The following is an 18,331-nucleotide window of genomic DNA, read 5'->3' on the forward strand; positions in this document are numbered from 1 at the left end:
TACAAATGAGTTGAAAAACAAATGGGGGTGGGTAGTTAGATGGATGAATCAGTGGCATGGGTATAATAGATGAGCAGATCGCAGTTAGATAGGGCAGGTGATGAACTAATGGGATAGGTAAGTATGCTACGAGTTATGGATGTGTGGATGGGTAGATGCATGGCATGACATGGGGAGTAAATAGACAGTCGAGTGGTCTGGTTGGTTGGGTGGGTGATGTTTTGGGTGGCATGGATGTATGAGTAGAAGGACAGGTGATGTTTCAGGTGGGATGGATGATCTAGTGATGTTTTGAACAAGTTGAATAGTTGGGTTGATGAATGGGTAGGTGGCATTTTGCATGAGATGGATGAATGGATGGGTGGATGGGTGAATGGACAGATTGGTGGGTGGTTTCTCAGGTAAGATGGATGAATGAGTGAATGAGCTAGTGATGTTTTGGGTGGGAAGGATGGATAGATGGATAGATAGGTAAGTGACATTTTAAATGGGACGATGGTCAGACGGATGGTGGATGGATACGTGGTTTTTCATAGATGGATGATGGATGGAACTTTGGGATGGGTCGAGTGGTTTGGAGGACCGAATGATGGCAGGGGCAGAGGCCCCCTCTCCCCAACTACAGCCTCAGCTTTTCCTCACTCCCTACAGGTGCCCCAGACCCCACAGCGGGTGCAGGCATTGAGGATGCCAACTGTTGGCACCTGGACGAGGAGCAGATCCAGGAGCAGGTGAAGCAGCTGCTGTCCAATGGCGGCTACTACGGTGCCAGCCAGCAGCTGCGCTCCATGTTTTGCAAGGTGCTGCATGGGCATAGCATACACAGCGGGGCATGCACAGCAGGGCTGCGGTGGGGCTGAAAGGCCCTGGTGCCGGCGCCCTGCCACATCCTCATCACCCCAATCGCACACAGGTACGGGAGATGCTGCGGATGCGGGACTCCAATGGGGCACGCATGCTGATCCTCATGACCGAGCAGTTTCTGCAGGACCCACGCCTGGCCCTGTGGCGGCAGCAGGGCGCTGGCATGACAGACAAGTGCCGGCAGCTGTGGGATGAGCTGGGTAAGGCCCAGGCCTGGAGATGGGCGGGCACCAGGGTTCCAGCATCCAGTCTTGTCCTCCCTGAGATTAGGGTCTGGCCCCTCAGTCCTTCTTCCATTCATTAGCACCTCCAGTACGAGGCATTCACTGTCCAGATTGCTGGAGCTACAGCAAGAAACAGATTTAAATACCTGCTCTCGTGGAGTTGACACCTGGTAAGGGAAACAGATAAGAAAATACTACAAACCCATCAGACCAGGGGTTGACACACCTTTTCCACAGGAACCAGATAGTCAAATAGTTTCGGCTTCGCAGGCCATTTGGTCTCTGTCATGACTCCTCAGTTTTGCCCGTTGCAGCGGAAAAGCAGCCATAGACACATGTAACTGAATGGATGTGGCAGTACACCCATAGAATCACTTACAGACATTATTTATTTATTTATTTGACGTTCATAAAATGTTCACAAGTCACAAAACATTCTTATTTCCCCCCCACCCCATTCAAAATGTAAAAATAAATCTTAGCTGGCAGGCAGTTCAAAAAGAGGGTGGATTTTCACCAGGGGCTGACCTCTGTGACACATGGTGATAAGCACGATGGGTTCAAAAAAGACGAGTTTGGCGGCCTGGCTTTGAATTCTGCTTCTGACTTCTCAGCTGTGTGACCTTGAGGCAGTAACTTCACCTCTCTATGCCTCAGTTTTCTTACCTGTAAAGGCCCTTCTTGCAGGTCGAGGAGCGGTTCTCTCGGGTGCCAGAGCCAGTCCAAAAGCGCATTGTGTTCTGGTCATTTCCACGCAGCGAACGGGAGATATGTATGTACTCATCGCTGGGCTACCAGCCCCCAGAAGGCGAGCATGATGCCCGGGTGCCTTTCACCCGTGGGTTGCACTTGCTGCAGAGTGGGGCTGTTGACCGCGTGCTCCAAGTAGGTGAGTGCGTGTCCCCACCCCTGCCAGGGAGGCCAGGAGACCCAGAGCAGGCTTGGAGGAAGGCCTGGCCGGGGGAAGGTTCTAGATCCCTGGGGAGGGTTGGACAAGATATTGTGAGCTAAAGAACAGGGGTCTGCCTAGACCTCAGGCAGCAGGCTGAGATGGTGGATTAGGGGGAGTGGGGGGACGGATGGTTTCTTAGCTCAGACAACTTAGTTGGAGAGTGGGGAAGAGGTGGTGAGACGGGGAGGAAGACAGGACCAAGGCCGCATCAAAGAACAGCTGTAAACGGGAAATCAGAGGAGGTTCCAGACCTCAGGCAGAGAGACCCAGTGAGGCGTTGGAGCTGAGGTTTAGGGCTAGAGGTAAGAATGATCCTAGACCTCAGGCAGAGAGACTTAAGTGGAGGTTGGGATCAGAGATTTAGGGATAGTCTCAGACCTAAGGCAATGAGCATCGGGTGAGAGTCTAGGGTAGAAGTTTAGGACCAGCTGTGAGGAGTGGTCTTAGACCTCAGGGAGCGACATCCAGGGAAGGGGAGGGGCTGAGGTTTAAAGCTAGAGGTGAAAGATAATTCTAGACCTCAGGCAGTGGGGCTCAGAAGGGGTCCAGCAGAAGCTGAGCCAGAAAACAGGTGAGCTCTGGAACACCACACCTCCATGGGGGCAGGTCACATCCCCCAGCTGGAGGCAGGGGCTTGACCTCCCTGAACCCTGTCAGCCTGGGGGCCCCGTTGCCTGGACATGGCCCAGCTGGCCACAGGCTCGGCCACCTCCAGCCGGTATGAGGAAGCCACTGTCTCCCCGCATGACGCAGCATGGGCTGGCTGAGGCCTGAGCTGCCCAACCAGTTGGATGAGCCTGGCATCTGGGCTCCCCAGGGGCCAGGGAGGGGCAAGGGGTGATGGGGTAACTTGGCCTCTGGCCTACCACATCAGCCCCTCACCTCCAAGTGTTACAGGCCTTTGGCATGTTCCCATAAAGTTAGAGGGCATCCAGACCCTGGGCTGTATCCATGGTAACTCAAGGGCTGAGAAAACCATCTTTAACATCATTTTAATATTATTCATACTTTTGTTTATTTAGGACTTACTGTATACCAACAGTGTTCTAAGCCCTTGCAAACTATTAACTCATTTAATCCTCATTACAAACATATGAGGAGGACGTTACTGTTTATTCCCATTTGACAGATAGGGAACTGAGGCACAGAGAGGGTAAGTGATTTGTACTAGGTTACTCAGCTGGCATTTGCACCCACGTCTGGCTGTACACCGTGGACGAGTACCGCCGTCCCTGGGGTGATACAGCAGCGATGGTTTGGTTTTTGTTTTAGGGTTTCACCTGAGCGGTAACATCCGGGAACCAGGAGGCCCTGGAGAGCCCGAGCGCCTCTACCATGTCTCCATCAGCTTTGACCGCTGCAAGATCACATCTGTGAGCTGTGGTTGTGACAATAGAGACCTCTTCTACTGTGCCCACGTGGTGGCCCTGTCGCTGTACAGAATTCGACATGCCCGCCAGGTAGAGCTGCGGCTGCCCATCTCTGAGACACTCTCCCAGATGAACCGGGACCAGCTGCAGAAGTTCGTGCAGTACCTCATCAGCGCACACCACACCGAGGTGCTGCCCACTGCCCAGCACTTGGCAGACGAGATCCTCCTCCTGGGCTCCGAGATCAATCTGGTGCACGGTGAGGGTGCCCAGGGGTCCGATGGGGGCAATGAGGCCCCAGCGCACAGCCACATCACTTGTCGTGGAACCGGCAATTGTCTTGGAATTCTTGGGTCCCCTTGACCCATGAGCAGGGGTGGGGGCAGTACCATCACCTAAGGTCAAGGTCTCACACCTACTAGGTGGAAGATCCTGAATGGCCATGGGCAGATGAATGGTGGAAATCAGCCAGTGGGGAGAATGAGAGTTGATGGAACAGTAGGACGTCAGGCCCCAGGGCCAAGGGTGTCCCAAGATCCCAGGGACAGACCTGCTTGTGTGGGTAGAGGGCATGAAAAGCATGTGGGTGTCAGGAGTGGGTGCTGGTGGGAGATAGACTAGGAGGTGTTACGAGCTCTGGGAAGGTTTGGGGCTACAGTCGCCTAACTATAATGGTGGGGAGAATGGAGCAGGATGAGGGGTGGATAGATGGATGAGTAGTAGGTACAGACATGGATGGATAATTGAGGGTAAGGGTGGGTGGATACAGAAGGTGTTCAGGATAGGGAGCTGAGTGAACTGATGGTGCGGAATACCAGATGGGGTGAGTGGATGGGTGATTAACTAAGATGGTAGGTAAATGGGGAATTGGTGGCAATTGAAGGTGGGGGTGGGTAGGATGGGCTGTAACTGAGGGGGCTGAGGTACATTGATGGTGGTGGACAGATGGGGTTGGTAGAAAACTGGAAGGACCAATGGGTACATGGATTGGGGATGAGTTGGTGGGTGCATGGAATGTTTGTATGTGTGGACTAACATGGTGGACGGATTAAGTGGGTGAATGTTTTGTGTAGGACAGATGGGTGGACTAATGGGGTGGTAAGTGTTTTGGGAGACATGAATGGATGGTTTGATGGGGGAAGTATAGATGGAAAGTTGAGGTTAGTTGGGTGGATGGATAGTGCAGTTGTGTGGATCAACAGATGAATAGATTGGTGGGTATTTTGAGTGGTTGGTACAAATGAGTTGAAAAACAAATGGGGGTGGGTAGTTAGATGGATGAATCAGTGGCATGGGTATAATAGATGAGCAGATCGCAGTTAGATAGGGCAGGTGATGAACTAATGGGATAGGTAAGTATGCTACGAGTTATGGATGTGTGGATGGGTAGATGCATGGCATGACATGGGGAGTAAATAGACAGTCGAGTGGTCTGGTTGGTTGGGTGGGTGATGTTTTGGGTGGCATGGATGTATGAGTAGAAGGACAGGTGATGTTTCAGGTGGGATGGATGATCTAGTGATGTTTTGAACAAGTTGAATAGTTGGGTTGATGAATGGGTAGGTGGCATTTTGCATGAGATGGATGAATGGATGGGTGGATGGGTGAATGGACAGATTGGTGGGTGGTTTCTCAGGTAAGATGGATGAATGAGTGAATGAGCTAGTGATGTTTTGGGTGGGAAGGATGGATAGATGGATAGATAGGTAAGTGACATTTTAAATGGGACGATGGTCAGACGGATGGTGGATGGATACGTGGTTTTTCATAGATGGATGATGGATGGAACTTTGGGATGGGTCGAGTGGTTTGGAGGACCGAATGATGGCAGGGGCAGAGGCCCCCTCTCCCCAACTACAGCCTCAGCTTTTCCTCACTCCCTACAGGTGCCCCAGACCCCACAGCGGGTGCAGGCATTGAGGATGCCAACTGTTGGCACCTGGACGAGGAGCAGATCCAGGAGCAGGTGAAGCAGCTGCTGTCCAATGGCGGCTACTACGGTGCCAGCCAGCAGCTGCGCTCCATGTTTTGCAAGGTGCTGCATGGGCATAGCATACACAGCGGGGCATGCACAGCAGGGCTGCGGTGGGGCTGAAAGGCCCTGGTGCCGGCGCCCTGCCACATCCTCATCACCCCAATCGCACACAGGTACGGGAGATGCTGCGGATGCGGGACTCCAATGGGGCACGCATGCTGATCCTCATGACCGAGCAGTTTCTGCAGGACCCACGCCTGGCCCTGTGGCGGCAGCAGGGCGCTGGCATGACAGACAAGTGCCGGCAGCTGTGGGATGAGCTGGGTAAGGCCCAGGCCTGGAGATGGGCGGGCACCAGGGTTCCAGCATCCAGTCTTGTCCTCCCTGAGATTAGGGTCTGGCCCCTCAGTCCTTCTTCCATTCATTAGCACCTCCAGTACGAGGCATTCACTGTCCAGATTGCTGGAGCTACAGCAAGAAACAGATTTAAATACCTGCTCTCGTGGAGTTGACACCTGGTAAGGGAAACAGATAAGAAAATACTACAAACCCATCAGACCAGGGGTTGACACACCTTTTCCACAGGAACCAGATAGTCAAATAGTTTCGGCTTCGCAGGCCATTTGGTCTCTGTCATGACTCCTCAGTTTTGCCCGTTGCAGCGGAAAAGCAGCCATAGACACATGTAACTGAATGGATGTGGCAGTACACCCATAGAATCACTTACAGACATTATTTATTTATTTATTTGACGTTCATAAAATGTTCACAAGTCACAAAACATTCTTATTTCCCCCCCACCCCATTCAAAATGTAAAAATAAATCTTAGCTGGCAGGCAGTTCAAAAAGAGGGTGGATTTTCACCAGGGGCTGACCTCTGTGACACATGGTGATAAGCACGATGGGTTCAAAAAAGACGAGTTTGGCGGCCTGGCTTTGAATTCTGCTTCTGACTTCTCAGCTGTGTGACCTTGAGGCAGTAACTTCACCTCTCTATGCCTCAGTTTTCTTACCTGTAAAGCGAAGAGACCATTAGTTGTAACCTCAGAGGCCCAAGGTGAGGGTGAAGCAGAGGGTAGTGCCCAGCAGTGGTAGTCACACCAGACAGGTATGCTGCTACTATTGACATTTGACATAAATGTTGACTCGTCTCCATGCCCATGTTCACTGCCCTCCCTCCCTCCTCAGGGGCCCTGTGGGTGTGCGTTGTCCTGAGCCCCCACTGCAAACCAGAGGAGCAGGCAAGCTGGCTCCAGCTGCTTGACAAGTGGGACAAGCTGGACGTGTGCCCACTGGAAGAAGGCAACTACTCTTTTGACGGGCCCAGCCTGCAGCCCACCATGGCCCTCAGCCCAGGTAAGAAAGGGATCCCTGCCATCTCCCCAAAAAGCATCACTTCTGCTGGTGGCCCAATCTCCCCATCATGGTGCTCTGGGGGAGAGCAAAGGGGGCCCCAGCCCTTGCCTGTCCTCCCAACCAGGAGGGAGCGAGTGCCCAGGGCAGGGCAGTGGGCAGCCCAAGAGACAGTGAAGCGAAATGCTTAAGACACCTGTAGTTCTGAGCTGGTCTCCTGACTCAGCCTTCTCTTGGCAATGGAGGCACAGGTAGGGGGAACAGAGAGAAAGAAAAAGAAAGATATTGAGAAGAGAGAGGCAGAAATAGAAGGAAAGAAACAGGAGAAGAGAAGGAAGAAGGGGGACTAGGGAGAGAGATAAAGAGAAAAAAAGGAATAGAATGTGGGGCGGAGGAGAATGGACAGACAGTTATTGTCTACCTGTAGGAGGGGCTATAGTAGCTCACCCAACACACGCTCACATTCACATGAACCTTTAAAAGCTGCTGTAAGGATTTGGGGAAATGATGTATGTCCGTCAATACACCCAGAGTCTAGCCCCAAGCCAGCACTCAGTGCGGGGAACTGGCCATGAACCAACTGCTAGGCCGGGTTGGATACCTCTCCCACAGGCCCGGAGGAGGAGGAGGTGGTGGCTGCAAGTTCCCGCCACACCGTGTTTGGCCGAGCCCTACAGGCTGGGTTGCTGCATTGGAGTGACACTCACCTGCAGAGGATCCTGGCCAGTGACTGCTATGGCCCCAGCCTCACAGGCCACATGGGCAGCGACAAGCTGACGTTCGACCCCCAGGGCCGCCCCCTCTGGCTTGGGGAGCCATTCCCCACTGCTTGTGCCCGTGTGGACACCCTGCGTGCTCATGGATACCCCCGCCAGGCCTTGAGGCTAGCAGGTGCCATAATCAATACACTTCGGCTACAGCGGCGGCACCAGCTTGAGAGCTACAAGCAGCAGAAAAAAGGTGGGCACTAATGTTATCATTGGGTCCTGGGAGCTGCAGGTGTAGATGCCAACTACTGGGGGCTATGACAACCCAAGCAGTCTGTGGGTACCACTTGGGGTCCCATCAGGAAAACCGAACCACTCTAGGTGTCTTGAGCAGAAAAGATTTAATACAGGGGATTGAGGCTCACAAAACCATTGGAAGTGCTGCAGGATTGAAAGTCATAGAAGCCACTGCTTGAGTTCAAGAACTTGAACTTCAGAAGCACAGTAAGCACAGCAGCCTGCAGCCTCCACTGGGGTAGTTCTCAAAAGGACAGATAGAAGGAACAGCGTGGACAGGCGCCCAGAGGCAAGAGAGAACACAGCTCGTGGGAGATTGGAGGATGGACTGCCACGTGGGGTGGGTGGGTGACTACCATGGGGCCCTGAAAGCTGGTCGGGCTTGAGCGATTTGGGCGGGATTAAAGGTTATGAAGAGGGAATTATACTGTTTGGATGTTTTAGAAAGTGCCCAGTTTCCTCTGGGTGTCCTGCCAGGCCTGGGTGCGGCTGTGGGACAGGAGGCTAGGGCTGTAGAGGGGAGAAGATGGCCACCGGGGGGGCAGGTGGTGGGCTGGGGGTTCAGGGAGAGGAAGTCCCCTCTAGTGGCTTGGGAGGGTGGTTGGGCATTGAGCTCCACTTCCCACCTGCAGAGCTGCTACAGAAGGGCTCTACCTGCATCACCAACATGGAAGGATGGGTGGGCCACCCCTTGGACCCCATTGGCTGCCTCTGTAGGGCTCTCCTGGAGGCCTGTCGCCTGGAGGAGGAGACCCTCACCCTTTATCCAGGTACAAACACTGGGGACCCCATGAGGAGGTGGGGTGATCCCCACCCCCTTGGCCAAGCCCCCTGACTTAGTACCCCTAGAAAATGAGGCTCTACCTTTACCCTTGCCACCGCCTTCCTCCCCACCACCCCTGCCAATGCCAGGAGCCAATAGGCTTAGCTTCTGAAAGTGAGGCCTCCGTAGGTCTATCTGCTACTTGAAGATGGGCCCCACCCCCTGGTCAGTGCTGGGAGTAGCTGGACTCCCTGTATACCCCAACCTCCCAGTCTCCATGCTTGGGGTCAAGGGCCATTAGGGTCCCGGAAATGGAGGTCCCCCTCCAGGATCTTTGGTGCCGGTCTCCCACAGACTCAGGCTCCGAGAAGCGGAAGGCGGCCTACCAGCACGTGCTGGTGCCTGGGAGCCCTGGGGAGTCCTACTTGGCGCTGGCGCTGGAGGTGGCACTTCTGGGCCTGGGACAGCAGCGGGCCCTGCCCGAGGGGTTGTATGCCCAGGACAAAGTGGTGCGGAATGAGGAGCAGCTGCTGGCGCTGCTGGAAGAGGTGGAGCTGGACGAGCGGCTTGTGCAGGTGATGCGCAAGCAGGCAGGGCTGCTTTTGGAAGGTGAGCTCCCTCCCCTAGGCCTGGGTGTTCTTGAAAATAGGGTCCTACCCCTGGTTTAAGGTAGACTGGTTGCCGCTGTATTCGGAGGCTCCGCCCCCAACCCTCCCTTTCAGTCTTTACCTGAGCATTTCCTAAAAGGTGAGATCCAGCCTTTTGTCCCGCCCCCTAGCAAATTCTGGTGGCCAATAACAGCTGCGAGTGCTTAGGCCCCGCCCCCTGCTTACCTGGAAGCCAATGAGCCTAGTCGTTGAGGCCCAGCTGTACTTTATTGGCTCTGGCCGTGGTCCTTCTTTTTGAGGCCCAGCTCTCTACTGCAGCCGGGAGCCAGCTTGGCCCCGCCCCTAATCAGGTGCAGCCCCCACCTCCATGACCTCACCCTGCATCTGAGTCCTGCCCCCGACCCAGTGGTAACCAGGGGCTCCTCGTTGTGAATTTACAGAGTTTTTCTGTCTCAGCCCTGTTCCCCCAAGGCCGGGACCTCTTCAGCCCTAGTCCCAGCCACTCTATCCTGGGGTCTGCCCATCCCCCACTCAGCCTGGGTTCTGGGAAGATCTGGGGAGGGGAAGAAACACAGAAGCAAGCCCACACCTGGGGGCTGAGCTCAGGCTGACCCTGCAGGGGGTCCCTTCAGCGGCTTCGGTGAGGTGCTGTTCCGGGAGAGCGTGCCCATGCACACCTGTGCCCGTTACCTGTTCACCGCACTGCTGCCCCACGACCCCGACCTGGCCTACCGCCTAGCATTGCGAGCCATGAGGTGAGGACAGGCAGATAGCTGGGGACTCCTCTCAGTCAGGATTGGGGGGTGGGAGGTATGCTCACAACACCATCCTCCCGCCGGAACTCACAGCTGGTTAATTTAATTCCCGTGCTGGCATTCCCGGCTGCCCTGTGCTCTTGATTATTAAATATAAATGTGTAATTTCTCTAGCATTCTTGGTCCTATTGAAACATTTTAGTATACAAAAATACTGCAGTGTTAATACCCAAGTGAAAACCCATCCTGTGTATGCTCATCATTACGATCAGTGATACAGTTTTGAAAAATAAACTATCATGCCCTTCAAAAAAACATATACGTATGAATGTGTAATATTATTTTGAATTTGAGAGACATCTACATGGCACAGAAGTCAGAGTATTTTCTTAGGCCGGTTTGTCCCAACCTACCAAATCTCTCTTGGGGCAAGCAATGTTCCCACTTTCTTATCTATCCTGCAAGAGTCGAGATTTCTGCAAACCTATAATCTGGAAACTGAAAATCGGTCTTCCTTTTACATAGATGATACATCTATACCTATTCTTTGCACCTTGTTTTCATTTGTACCTTGTATCTTAAAGGCTTGGTTGTATTACATGGTACACAAACCACTGTAAGGATGCATTATAAAAGAACCAATCTGGAGCCATTGCAAACACACACACACACACACACACACACACACACACACACCCTTACAATAAAATACCTTATTTCCCACAGTACACCAGCAGATTGCAGAAGCAGAATTTTTTAAGGCCCTCTCAGGATACAAATAATCCCATCATCTCTATCAGCCACATGGCCTTTGGTGCACGAATAGAGCATCGTGATGGGCACAAACAACACTGCAGCCTACGGCCATGCCACCCTGAACAAGCCCAATCTTGTCTGATCTTGGAAGCTAAGCAGGGTCGGGCCTGGTTAGTACTTGGATAGGAGACCACCTAGGAAGACTAAGTGCTTTAGGTGTAAAAGAAAAAAACAAAAAAACTGCAGTGAACATCTTGCATACATGTCGTCTTCCGTTTTTCTAGGTCCTCAGGCTGTGCTGGCCCAAGGGGAGGCATTGGCTGAGGCAGGAAACGTCTCTCTCCTAGGGAGGATGGAGACTCCAGCCTCACCTCACTGTGGGTTTGCTTCTTCCTACACCCCAGGCTGCCTGTACTGGAGACAGTGCTTCCAGCTGGAGAGCCTCACCCCAACCCATTGGACTCCGTCATGAGTAACCACTTCCCCCGCTGGTTCATCCTGGGCCATCTGGAGACCCGCCAGTGTGAGCTGGCCTCCGCCATGCTGACTGCTGCCAAGGGTGAGGATGGTACTGCCCCCGTCCCCCAGTCCTCCTCCTCTGCCTTCTCCCTCCTTCTCTGCCTTCTCCCTCCTTTCCTTTGTCTCCCTCCTTTTGTCCTTTTACTAAATTCTACCAGTTTTCCTGGAGCACTTTCTAGATGGACCAGGCACTGTGGTAGGTCTTAAGGGTGCCGCAGTAGACAAAACGGACCCAAGTCCTGTGGTGTTACATTCTAGTGGGGGCAGACAGACAATAAATAAGGTAAGGGAGATAGTTATGTGGTAAGTGAGAAGGTTACAAGTGCAATGAAGGGGGATAAATCAGGTTGACATTTCAGCCAAGACGTGAAAGTGCAGACAGCCATGCCAACATCTGGTGTCTTAGCTCGAGCTGCCATCACAAAATGCCACAGATTGGGTGGCTTAAACAACAGAAATTTATTTTCTCATAGTACTAGAGGCTGGAAGTCCAAGATCAGGGTGCCAGCATGGTCCGTTCCTAGTGAGGACTCTCTTCTGGTGTTCAGACAACTGCCTTCTCACTGTGTCCTCACATGGCAGAGAAAGAGAGAGCTCGGGTCTCTACTAAGAAGGGCACTAAACCCATCATGGGGGCCCCACCCTCGTGACCTCCACTAAACCTAATTGCCTCCCAAAGGCCCCACCTCCAGATACCATCACGTTGAGAGTTAGGGCTTTAACATAGAATTTGGAGGAATACAGTTAAGTCCTTAGCATCTGAGAAGAGTATTCCAGGTAGAGGGAACAGCCAGTGCAAAGGCCCTGAGGCTGGACTGTGCCTAGTTGTTTGAGGAACAGAGTAGGCTGATGTGGCTGGATAGGAGTGATGGAGAATTGTAGGATCCGGGCCAGTGATAATAGTGACAATAGCTAACATTTGTGTAGCTTTTGCCACGTTAGGCCTTTACAAGTATGGGCTCACCACGGCCCTGTGAGACAGACACCACTGTATTAGTATTACCCATTGCACAGATGGAACAGCCAAGGCAGAGAGTTAAAGTGACTTGCTCAGGGTCAAACAACTAGTGAGTGACAAGGTGGGAGTCTGAACCCTGGCATACTGGCTCCCCATGCCCTTGACTGTTAGGCGTCCAGTGGGTCCCTACGTGGCTTCCTCCCACTGGAGGTGAACCAGTTGAGAGTGCTGAGTGTTCTAGATCTTCACAGAATCATTGCCAGGTGCATGTCCCTCTGCACACAGACCTGTGCCCCTGTGTGGAGGAACCTGCATGAACAGGTCAGGCAGTGACAGGGGCTAGTGCCTGATGTGCCAGTGGTGCCTCTGTTCCTCCCCCACTCCAGGAGACCCCAAGTGGCTGCATGCAGTATTGGGCTCCATCCAGCAGAATATCCACTCTCCAGCCCTGCTCTTCAAGCTGGCGCAGGATGCCTGCAAGACGGCCACCCCAGCCAGCGCACCACCAGACACCACCCTGCTGGGCATTGCGCTGGAGCTGGGCCTGCAGGTGGGGGCCCCCAGGAGGATGGGAGAGGGCAATGCCGCCTGTGGGCGGGGCCTGAGAGTGAGTGAGACCTCTGAGGCAGGGGCACAGAGCAGCAGAGTCAGTAAGTCCTGAGAGTGAGCAAATGAGATTATCACTGGGTGTGAGTCTGTGAATGAGGGACTCAGTGGCAGAGTCTGAAAGTGAGAATCTGGGGGTGTGGCTGAGGCCAGGGAGGAGGGTCATGGAGCCTGCAGGTGAAAGAGTGGGCCACAAGAGGGAGCAGGACCTAGGGCTTCTGGCCTTGGAAATGGGGCCTGGGGCTGGTGGACTTACAGTTTAGGACTACAGGCAGGCAGAGTCAAATCTGGTGGGGTGGGGCAAAGCCTGCCAATAAGTAGCTTATTTGGAGGCAGGGCCTGTAGGGGAATCCAGCCTAGAGGGACCAGTCGCTGTTGAGGGGCGGGCTTGGGGAGACAGTCTTGAAGGTGATGAGCCACCTCTGGGGGTGGGGGAGGTCTGTGGTTGAAAGTCTTGGGGGCGGGTCCTGCGGGTGAGTGTCCAGTCTTGCCAGGGCAAGGCAGAGATCCTCCTGCATGGGTTCAGCCTGTAGTTGAGGAACCAACTGAAGGGTGTGGCATGTGGAAGGGGCAGGGCTTCAGAGGGCAGCCCAAGTGAAATATGAGGATAAAGAACAGCCTGGGTCTGGCTTGCTGGGTGGGGTGGGTCCCTCACAGGTAGAACTAGTAAGCAGGGGCCCTCGGGCAGAATTAGCCAAAACACAGTCATTAGCACACTGTGTCCCTCCAACTTCCTGTGGTGGGTGGAGCCATTAGAGGAATGTTGGGGGGAGGGTGGCGGGACAAGAGCAGAGGTTTGAAGAGGAGACCCTCTGCTTAGGAGCTTCCAGAAGGCAAGATCCACCAGATAGGACTGGGGAAGGGTCCTGGGGTAGAGGCAAGCGAGGATGGTGCTTATAGAGGTGGGGCGTCTAGGGCAGGTGTTCTATTGGGGGCTACAGAGGGGAATCTGCTGACATGAAGCGTAGAAGTTTCTGGAGAGAAGGGACAGATTGGCTTATTATTTAGAGTAGGATCCACAGAGCCTCAGAATAACACCAACTACGGCAGTAATACTAATGGCTGATGTTAGCTGAGCACTTTGAGGCAACAGGCACTGTGCGAAGAGTTTTACTACATAATTTCATTCAATTCTCACAACCCTGTGAGGTAGATACGATTTTTATCCCCATTTTACAGATGAGGAAACTGAGGCCCAGAGAGATGAGGCCACTTGCCCAGGTCGTATGGCTTATTGACTCAGCCCTTACCTTCCAAATCTCCCTGGGCCCATCAGGATCCCTGACATCCCTCCCTCTGCCTGCCCAAGGTTTTGGGTAACTCCCTTCTCTCCCCCTTCCCACCCTGCAGGTGATGCGGATGACTCTGAGCACCATGACCTGGCGGCGAAGGGAGATGGTACGCTGGCTGGTCAGCTGTGCCACAGAGATCGGTGAGAGCTCCCTAGGTGACCCGCCACCCATCTCCCCGTGGTATCAGGAGGGCACAGAGAGAAGCAGAGACTTTTCTCTGGCCTCATCCTGTGCTCAGGGCTAGGCCGAGAGGGAATGTCAGGCAGATGGGTGGCGGTGGGGACCATGATGGACAAAAGCTCGGAGTCTGGCCACGTTAAAGTGGCTTGGAAAAGGGCCACTGGCACCAAAGCTTAACCTCTACACACACGCCTGCATGCACGTGCACGTGTACACACACACACACACACACAGTTCCCACCCAGTCCTGCTGCCTCCTGCTCCTGCTCCTTTGGAAGGGTAACGCAGCGGGTGAGACAAAGGGGATGTGTCTTCAGCCCTGGCTTCTGGGGATGGTAGTGTAGGGAATAAACCCTTGGATGCACATCCGTATCCCTGCCTCCTATCCTGACCAATGTCACCCACTCATGTTCCCTAGGCCCACAAGCCCTGATGAACATCATGCAAAACTGGTACTCCTTATTCACGCCAGTGGAAGCGGCTACCATTGTGGCAGTGACAAGCACCACTCATGCCACGCTGCTGCGGCTGCAGCTTGATGCGCCCCGGCGGGAGGAGCTCTGGGCCTGCGCCCGCACCCTGGCCCTGCAGTGCGCCATGAAAGACCCGCAGAACTGCGCCTTGCCCGCGCTCACCCTGTGTGAGAAGAACCATGCAGCCTTCGAGGCGGCCTACCAGATAGTGCTGGATGCGGCTGCCGGTGGCCTGGGCCATGCCCACCTCTTCACCGTGGCCCGCTACATGGAGCACCGTGGCCTGCCACTGCGGGCCTACAAGCTGGCCACGCTGGCCCTGGCTCAGCTCAGCATCGCCTTCAACCAGGACAGCCATCCCGCTGTCAATGATGTGCTCTGGGCCTGCTCCCTCAGCCACTCCCTAGGCCGGCACGAGCTCTCTGCCATTGTCCCGCTCATCATCCGGAGCATCCACTGTGCCCCCATGCTCTCTGACATCCTGCGCCGCTGGACCCTCTCAGCGCCTGGCCTGGGTCCCCTAGGGGCCCGCCGGGCAGCCAAGCCAATGGGCACTGACCGGGCGCCGCTCTGCCAACTCCTAGACGCTGCAGTGGCAGCCTACATCAACACCAGCCACTCCCGCCTCACGCACATCAGCCCACGGCACTACGGTGACTTCATTGAGTTCCTGGGCAAGGCCCGCGAGACTTTCCTTCTGGCACCTGATGGGCACCTTCAGTTTGCCCAGTTTTTAGAGAACCTCAAACAAACCTACAAAGGCAAGAAGAAGCTCATGCTGTTGGTGCGGGAACGTTTTGGCTGAAAGGCAGCAGGCAGGTGGTGGGAGGGGTCCCCCATTGCCCCTGCCTCTGTGGCACCCATTCTGCATCAGGGGCCTGGACTGGAGGCCCATGTGACATCTCAGTATTAAGTCAGGGAAGAAGCCCAGCTGGAGCTAGGTGGTCTTGCTTGCCGTCCCCCCAACCCAGCTAGATGTGGGGGAGTGGTGTCCTGTCACATGCGTGCCTAGGAGTGTGCGAACGACTGCGAGATGTGAGGATCAGAAGCCATACCACCACCCAGAGGACTGGAAAGGGGTGTGTGCTTGGGTAGCAGTTATGACCCTGCCTTGTGTACCCCAAAAGCAATAGGCAGACTACCCCTTCCCAAACTCACAGGCCTGATGTGGGCTCCAGGAGAGCTGGGAGGCAGGACTTTCCCTAACCAGCTCTCAAAGTCAATGTAGCAAACCCTCCTGGTGCCCCACTCTGGGTGCCCATGGGACTTGTGTTAGGGTATCTAAATCTCCTTTCGTACCCTCCCCTCACTGCCTCAGGGGCCCCCTTCCACAGTCCTGTACCCGCTCCAGGCTGTCCACCTGGGACCAATGGTTCTCCCCCTACTGAAGGATTTGAAGAGGCCTCAGGCCTTGGCCACATACCTCACCCCCCACCTGGTCAGGACTCCCATTCCTGTGGGTGCCAGGGTCTCGGGGCAGGCTGGGGGGGCCATTGCTGTCCCTTCCCCCTACCTGCTAGTCACTGGACATACAACTCAGGAACCGAGCCAGGCTCACGCTGTCCTCCAAACCCGGTGTCAGGGGAGACAAGCACGAGTGAGCCAGGGACCCACGTCCCCAATCTGGAAAGGAAAGAGGCTGGCATGTGGGCATTTTCTGGCTCTGTCTTGTCTCTCCCTTTCTCCTCCTCCTCCCTGCTCTGCCCCTTCACCTTACTCTCCCTTTCCACGTTTCTCTCAATTTAACCTGCTTTTCTATTTGCATCTCTTAAGTCTCAGCTGCTGTCTCTTTGGCCTCCCCACCCCCACATCCCTCTATCTTTTCCCTTCTTGTGATTAAGGACAAAAGATCACATCATTTTGTAACTTTTTTTTTCTATTTATTGAACCGTATATTGTATTTCCTTTTTCCTTTTGGTTTTTTAAAGCATGAACACAGCTTTTTCTTTTGAGACTGAGGTGCGTGCCCCACCCCCAGCGAGAGCCCCTCCATTTTCCTTCCATAGAAAATCTCGAGCCTGGCCTGTGGGCACAGCTTCAGGTGAGGACAGAATGGGAGTGACTGCTGTTTTTATCCAGTGGTAATAGGCTGCATAATGGCAGGCAGGGTGGAGAGGTCACTATGAGCAAGTCCTCCACTGAGTGCTTTACACTTGTCATGTTACACTTGTCACAATAGCTCTGTGAGTCTGTAGGATCATTCCCATTTTACAGACGAGAAGACTGAGACTCCAAAGGTTAAGGAAAGGGCACCCATTTTAGGAAGAGAAAGCTTGATTTAGTACCTTGAAAGACCGCTGCCCACCCCAGGCTACATGGCCCTTGCACCGCTGGGAATGACCACTAGGGGGTGCCCTGGCTACAGCCCACTGTTGGGGGTACTTGTCTCCAAGTTGCTGAGCTGGAAACGCGGGGGAGGGGTCGCATGTGCTGCGTGCAGCTGGGTGAGGAAGACACCCCTGCCCAAAGCTGGAAACCCTGGGTTTAAGCTAGGCCTTGGTGTGCGTGGTCGATGGGGCGCTGCCAGAGCTTGTCTGGGCTCCTACACCGCGGATGAGGCTCCCAGTCTCCAAATAGAGTGGGGTCTAGGGGACAGCAAGAAGGCCTTCGATTGCCTTCTGTTGCTCCCCAAAAAGAAAGACCGCTCTCGAGACTTTTCCTTTAGGGATTGACGGACTGCATGGGTCACCCTCGGGCCCGGGCAGGCGAGGACAGGGTTCCCTGAGAGGCTGGGCGGGGCAGGCTACTAGAGGGTGCCGAGGGTGGGGCTTCGGCAGTATTGGGCACTGATTGGTTTGTAGCACCACCCTGCGCTCGAGGGGACCAATTGGAGACGGCCCCACCTCCTGTCCGCCTGTTCCCTCAGGTATGTGAGGGTTGATCCAGACCCTGCCAGCACGCCCTTAGCACCGCCCAGAGGCCTGGGAGGGTGGAGGTAGCCCTTGTGGTCGGTCCCAGCCACCTCCAAATGCCGTTCTGAGACCCGAGGCTCCCCTTACGGTACCCACGTAGTTCTCAAACTTATTCACAAATGTCCCCCTCAAGTACAAGTTCTCCACTAGCATTCTCAAGATACCAGGCACCCCAAATCTTCCCCCCAGGCCTGACACTCCCAAATGTCACTAGCTCAAGACCATCAGGTCCCAGTTATCTCAATGCGCAGCGTTTCCCCCAGGGTCATTCCCCACCCATACCTGAGGTTGATTTCTATCCCCCCTTGGTCTCTGGCATGTGGCATTACTCATAATGACCCCATCTAGACCCCTCCCAGAAAGGCTTTCTCTGTCACATCAGCCCAGAAAGTCCCTCCAGTCCAGGGTTTCCTTCAGGGTTACCTCACAATCCCAGGACACCCCACAAGGTCACCTTTCCACACCCAAGGAGCCCTCTCAGCCCCTGTGATTAAATTGCCTCCTTCCTTAGGACAGGTGGGGGGGGGGGGCAGGGGTTCTGTGAAGTCAGGAGCCCAGGGTGCCTGGACAGTAAGTTTGGGTCAATCCACCCTCCCTACCCAAAAAGCATCCAGGGATGGGAGGCAGGAATGAATCACAAACCACTAGACCTTCAGGAATGAGGTTTGGGGGGGGCAACTTTTATTCGACTGGACAGCAAGCATTATACACAGCACTGATTCTGCCCCAAGCTTGTCTGCCACTGGCCCTGGGTGGGGAAGGGGTA

General features: G+C 54.3%; 1 protein-coding gene and 1 pseudogene across 1 annotated transcript; both read left to right on the plus strand.

The window, feature by feature from the left end:
* Positions 1-1,862: 1,862 nt before the first annotated feature.
* Positions 1,863-16,594, plus strand: LOC105310177 (zinc finger SWIM domain-containing protein 4). The gene is made up of 13 exons (XM_023526606.1): positions 1,863-1,977; positions 3,313-3,669; positions 5,297-5,445; positions 5,559-5,709; positions 6,575-6,742; positions 7,352-7,699; positions 8,376-8,513; positions 8,861-9,115; positions 9,734-9,869; positions 11,030-11,184; positions 12,489-12,652; positions 14,059-14,140; positions 14,599-16,594. The coding sequence occupies exons 1-13, from the start codon at positions 1,863-1,865 to the stop codon at positions 15,456-15,458; spliced, it is 3,078 nt and encodes a 1,025-aa protein (XP_023382374.1). The 3' UTR covers positions 15,459-16,594.
* LOC111734467 lies at positions 10,726-10,844 on the plus strand (annotated as a pseudogene).
* Positions 16,595-18,331: the final 1,737 nt, after the last annotated feature.

This window comes from Pteropus vampyrus, unplaced genomic scaffold (genome assembly GCF_000151845.1).
Source record: "Pteropus vampyrus isolate Shadow unplaced genomic scaffold, Pvam_2.0 Scaffold1343, whole genome shotgun sequence".
Taxonomy (NCBI): domain Eukaryota; kingdom Metazoa; phylum Chordata; class Mammalia; order Chiroptera; family Pteropodidae; genus Pteropus; species Pteropus vampyrus.

Bases quoted from the DNA above. Each gene is read 5' to 3' on its own strand.
- LOC105310177 (XM_023526606.1), top strand. From the start codon at position 1,863: ATGTACTCATCGCTGGGCTACCAGCCCCCAGAAGGCGAGCATGATGCC. The intron at 7,700-8,375 runs GTGGGCACTAAT...TCCCACCTGCAG, and splicing joins CTACAAGCAGCAGAAAAAAG to AGCTGCTACAGAAGGGCTCT. The intron at 8,514-8,860 runs GTACAAACACTG...GGTCTCCCACAG, and splicing joins GACCCTCACCCTTTATCCAG to ACTCAGGCTCCGAGAAGCGG.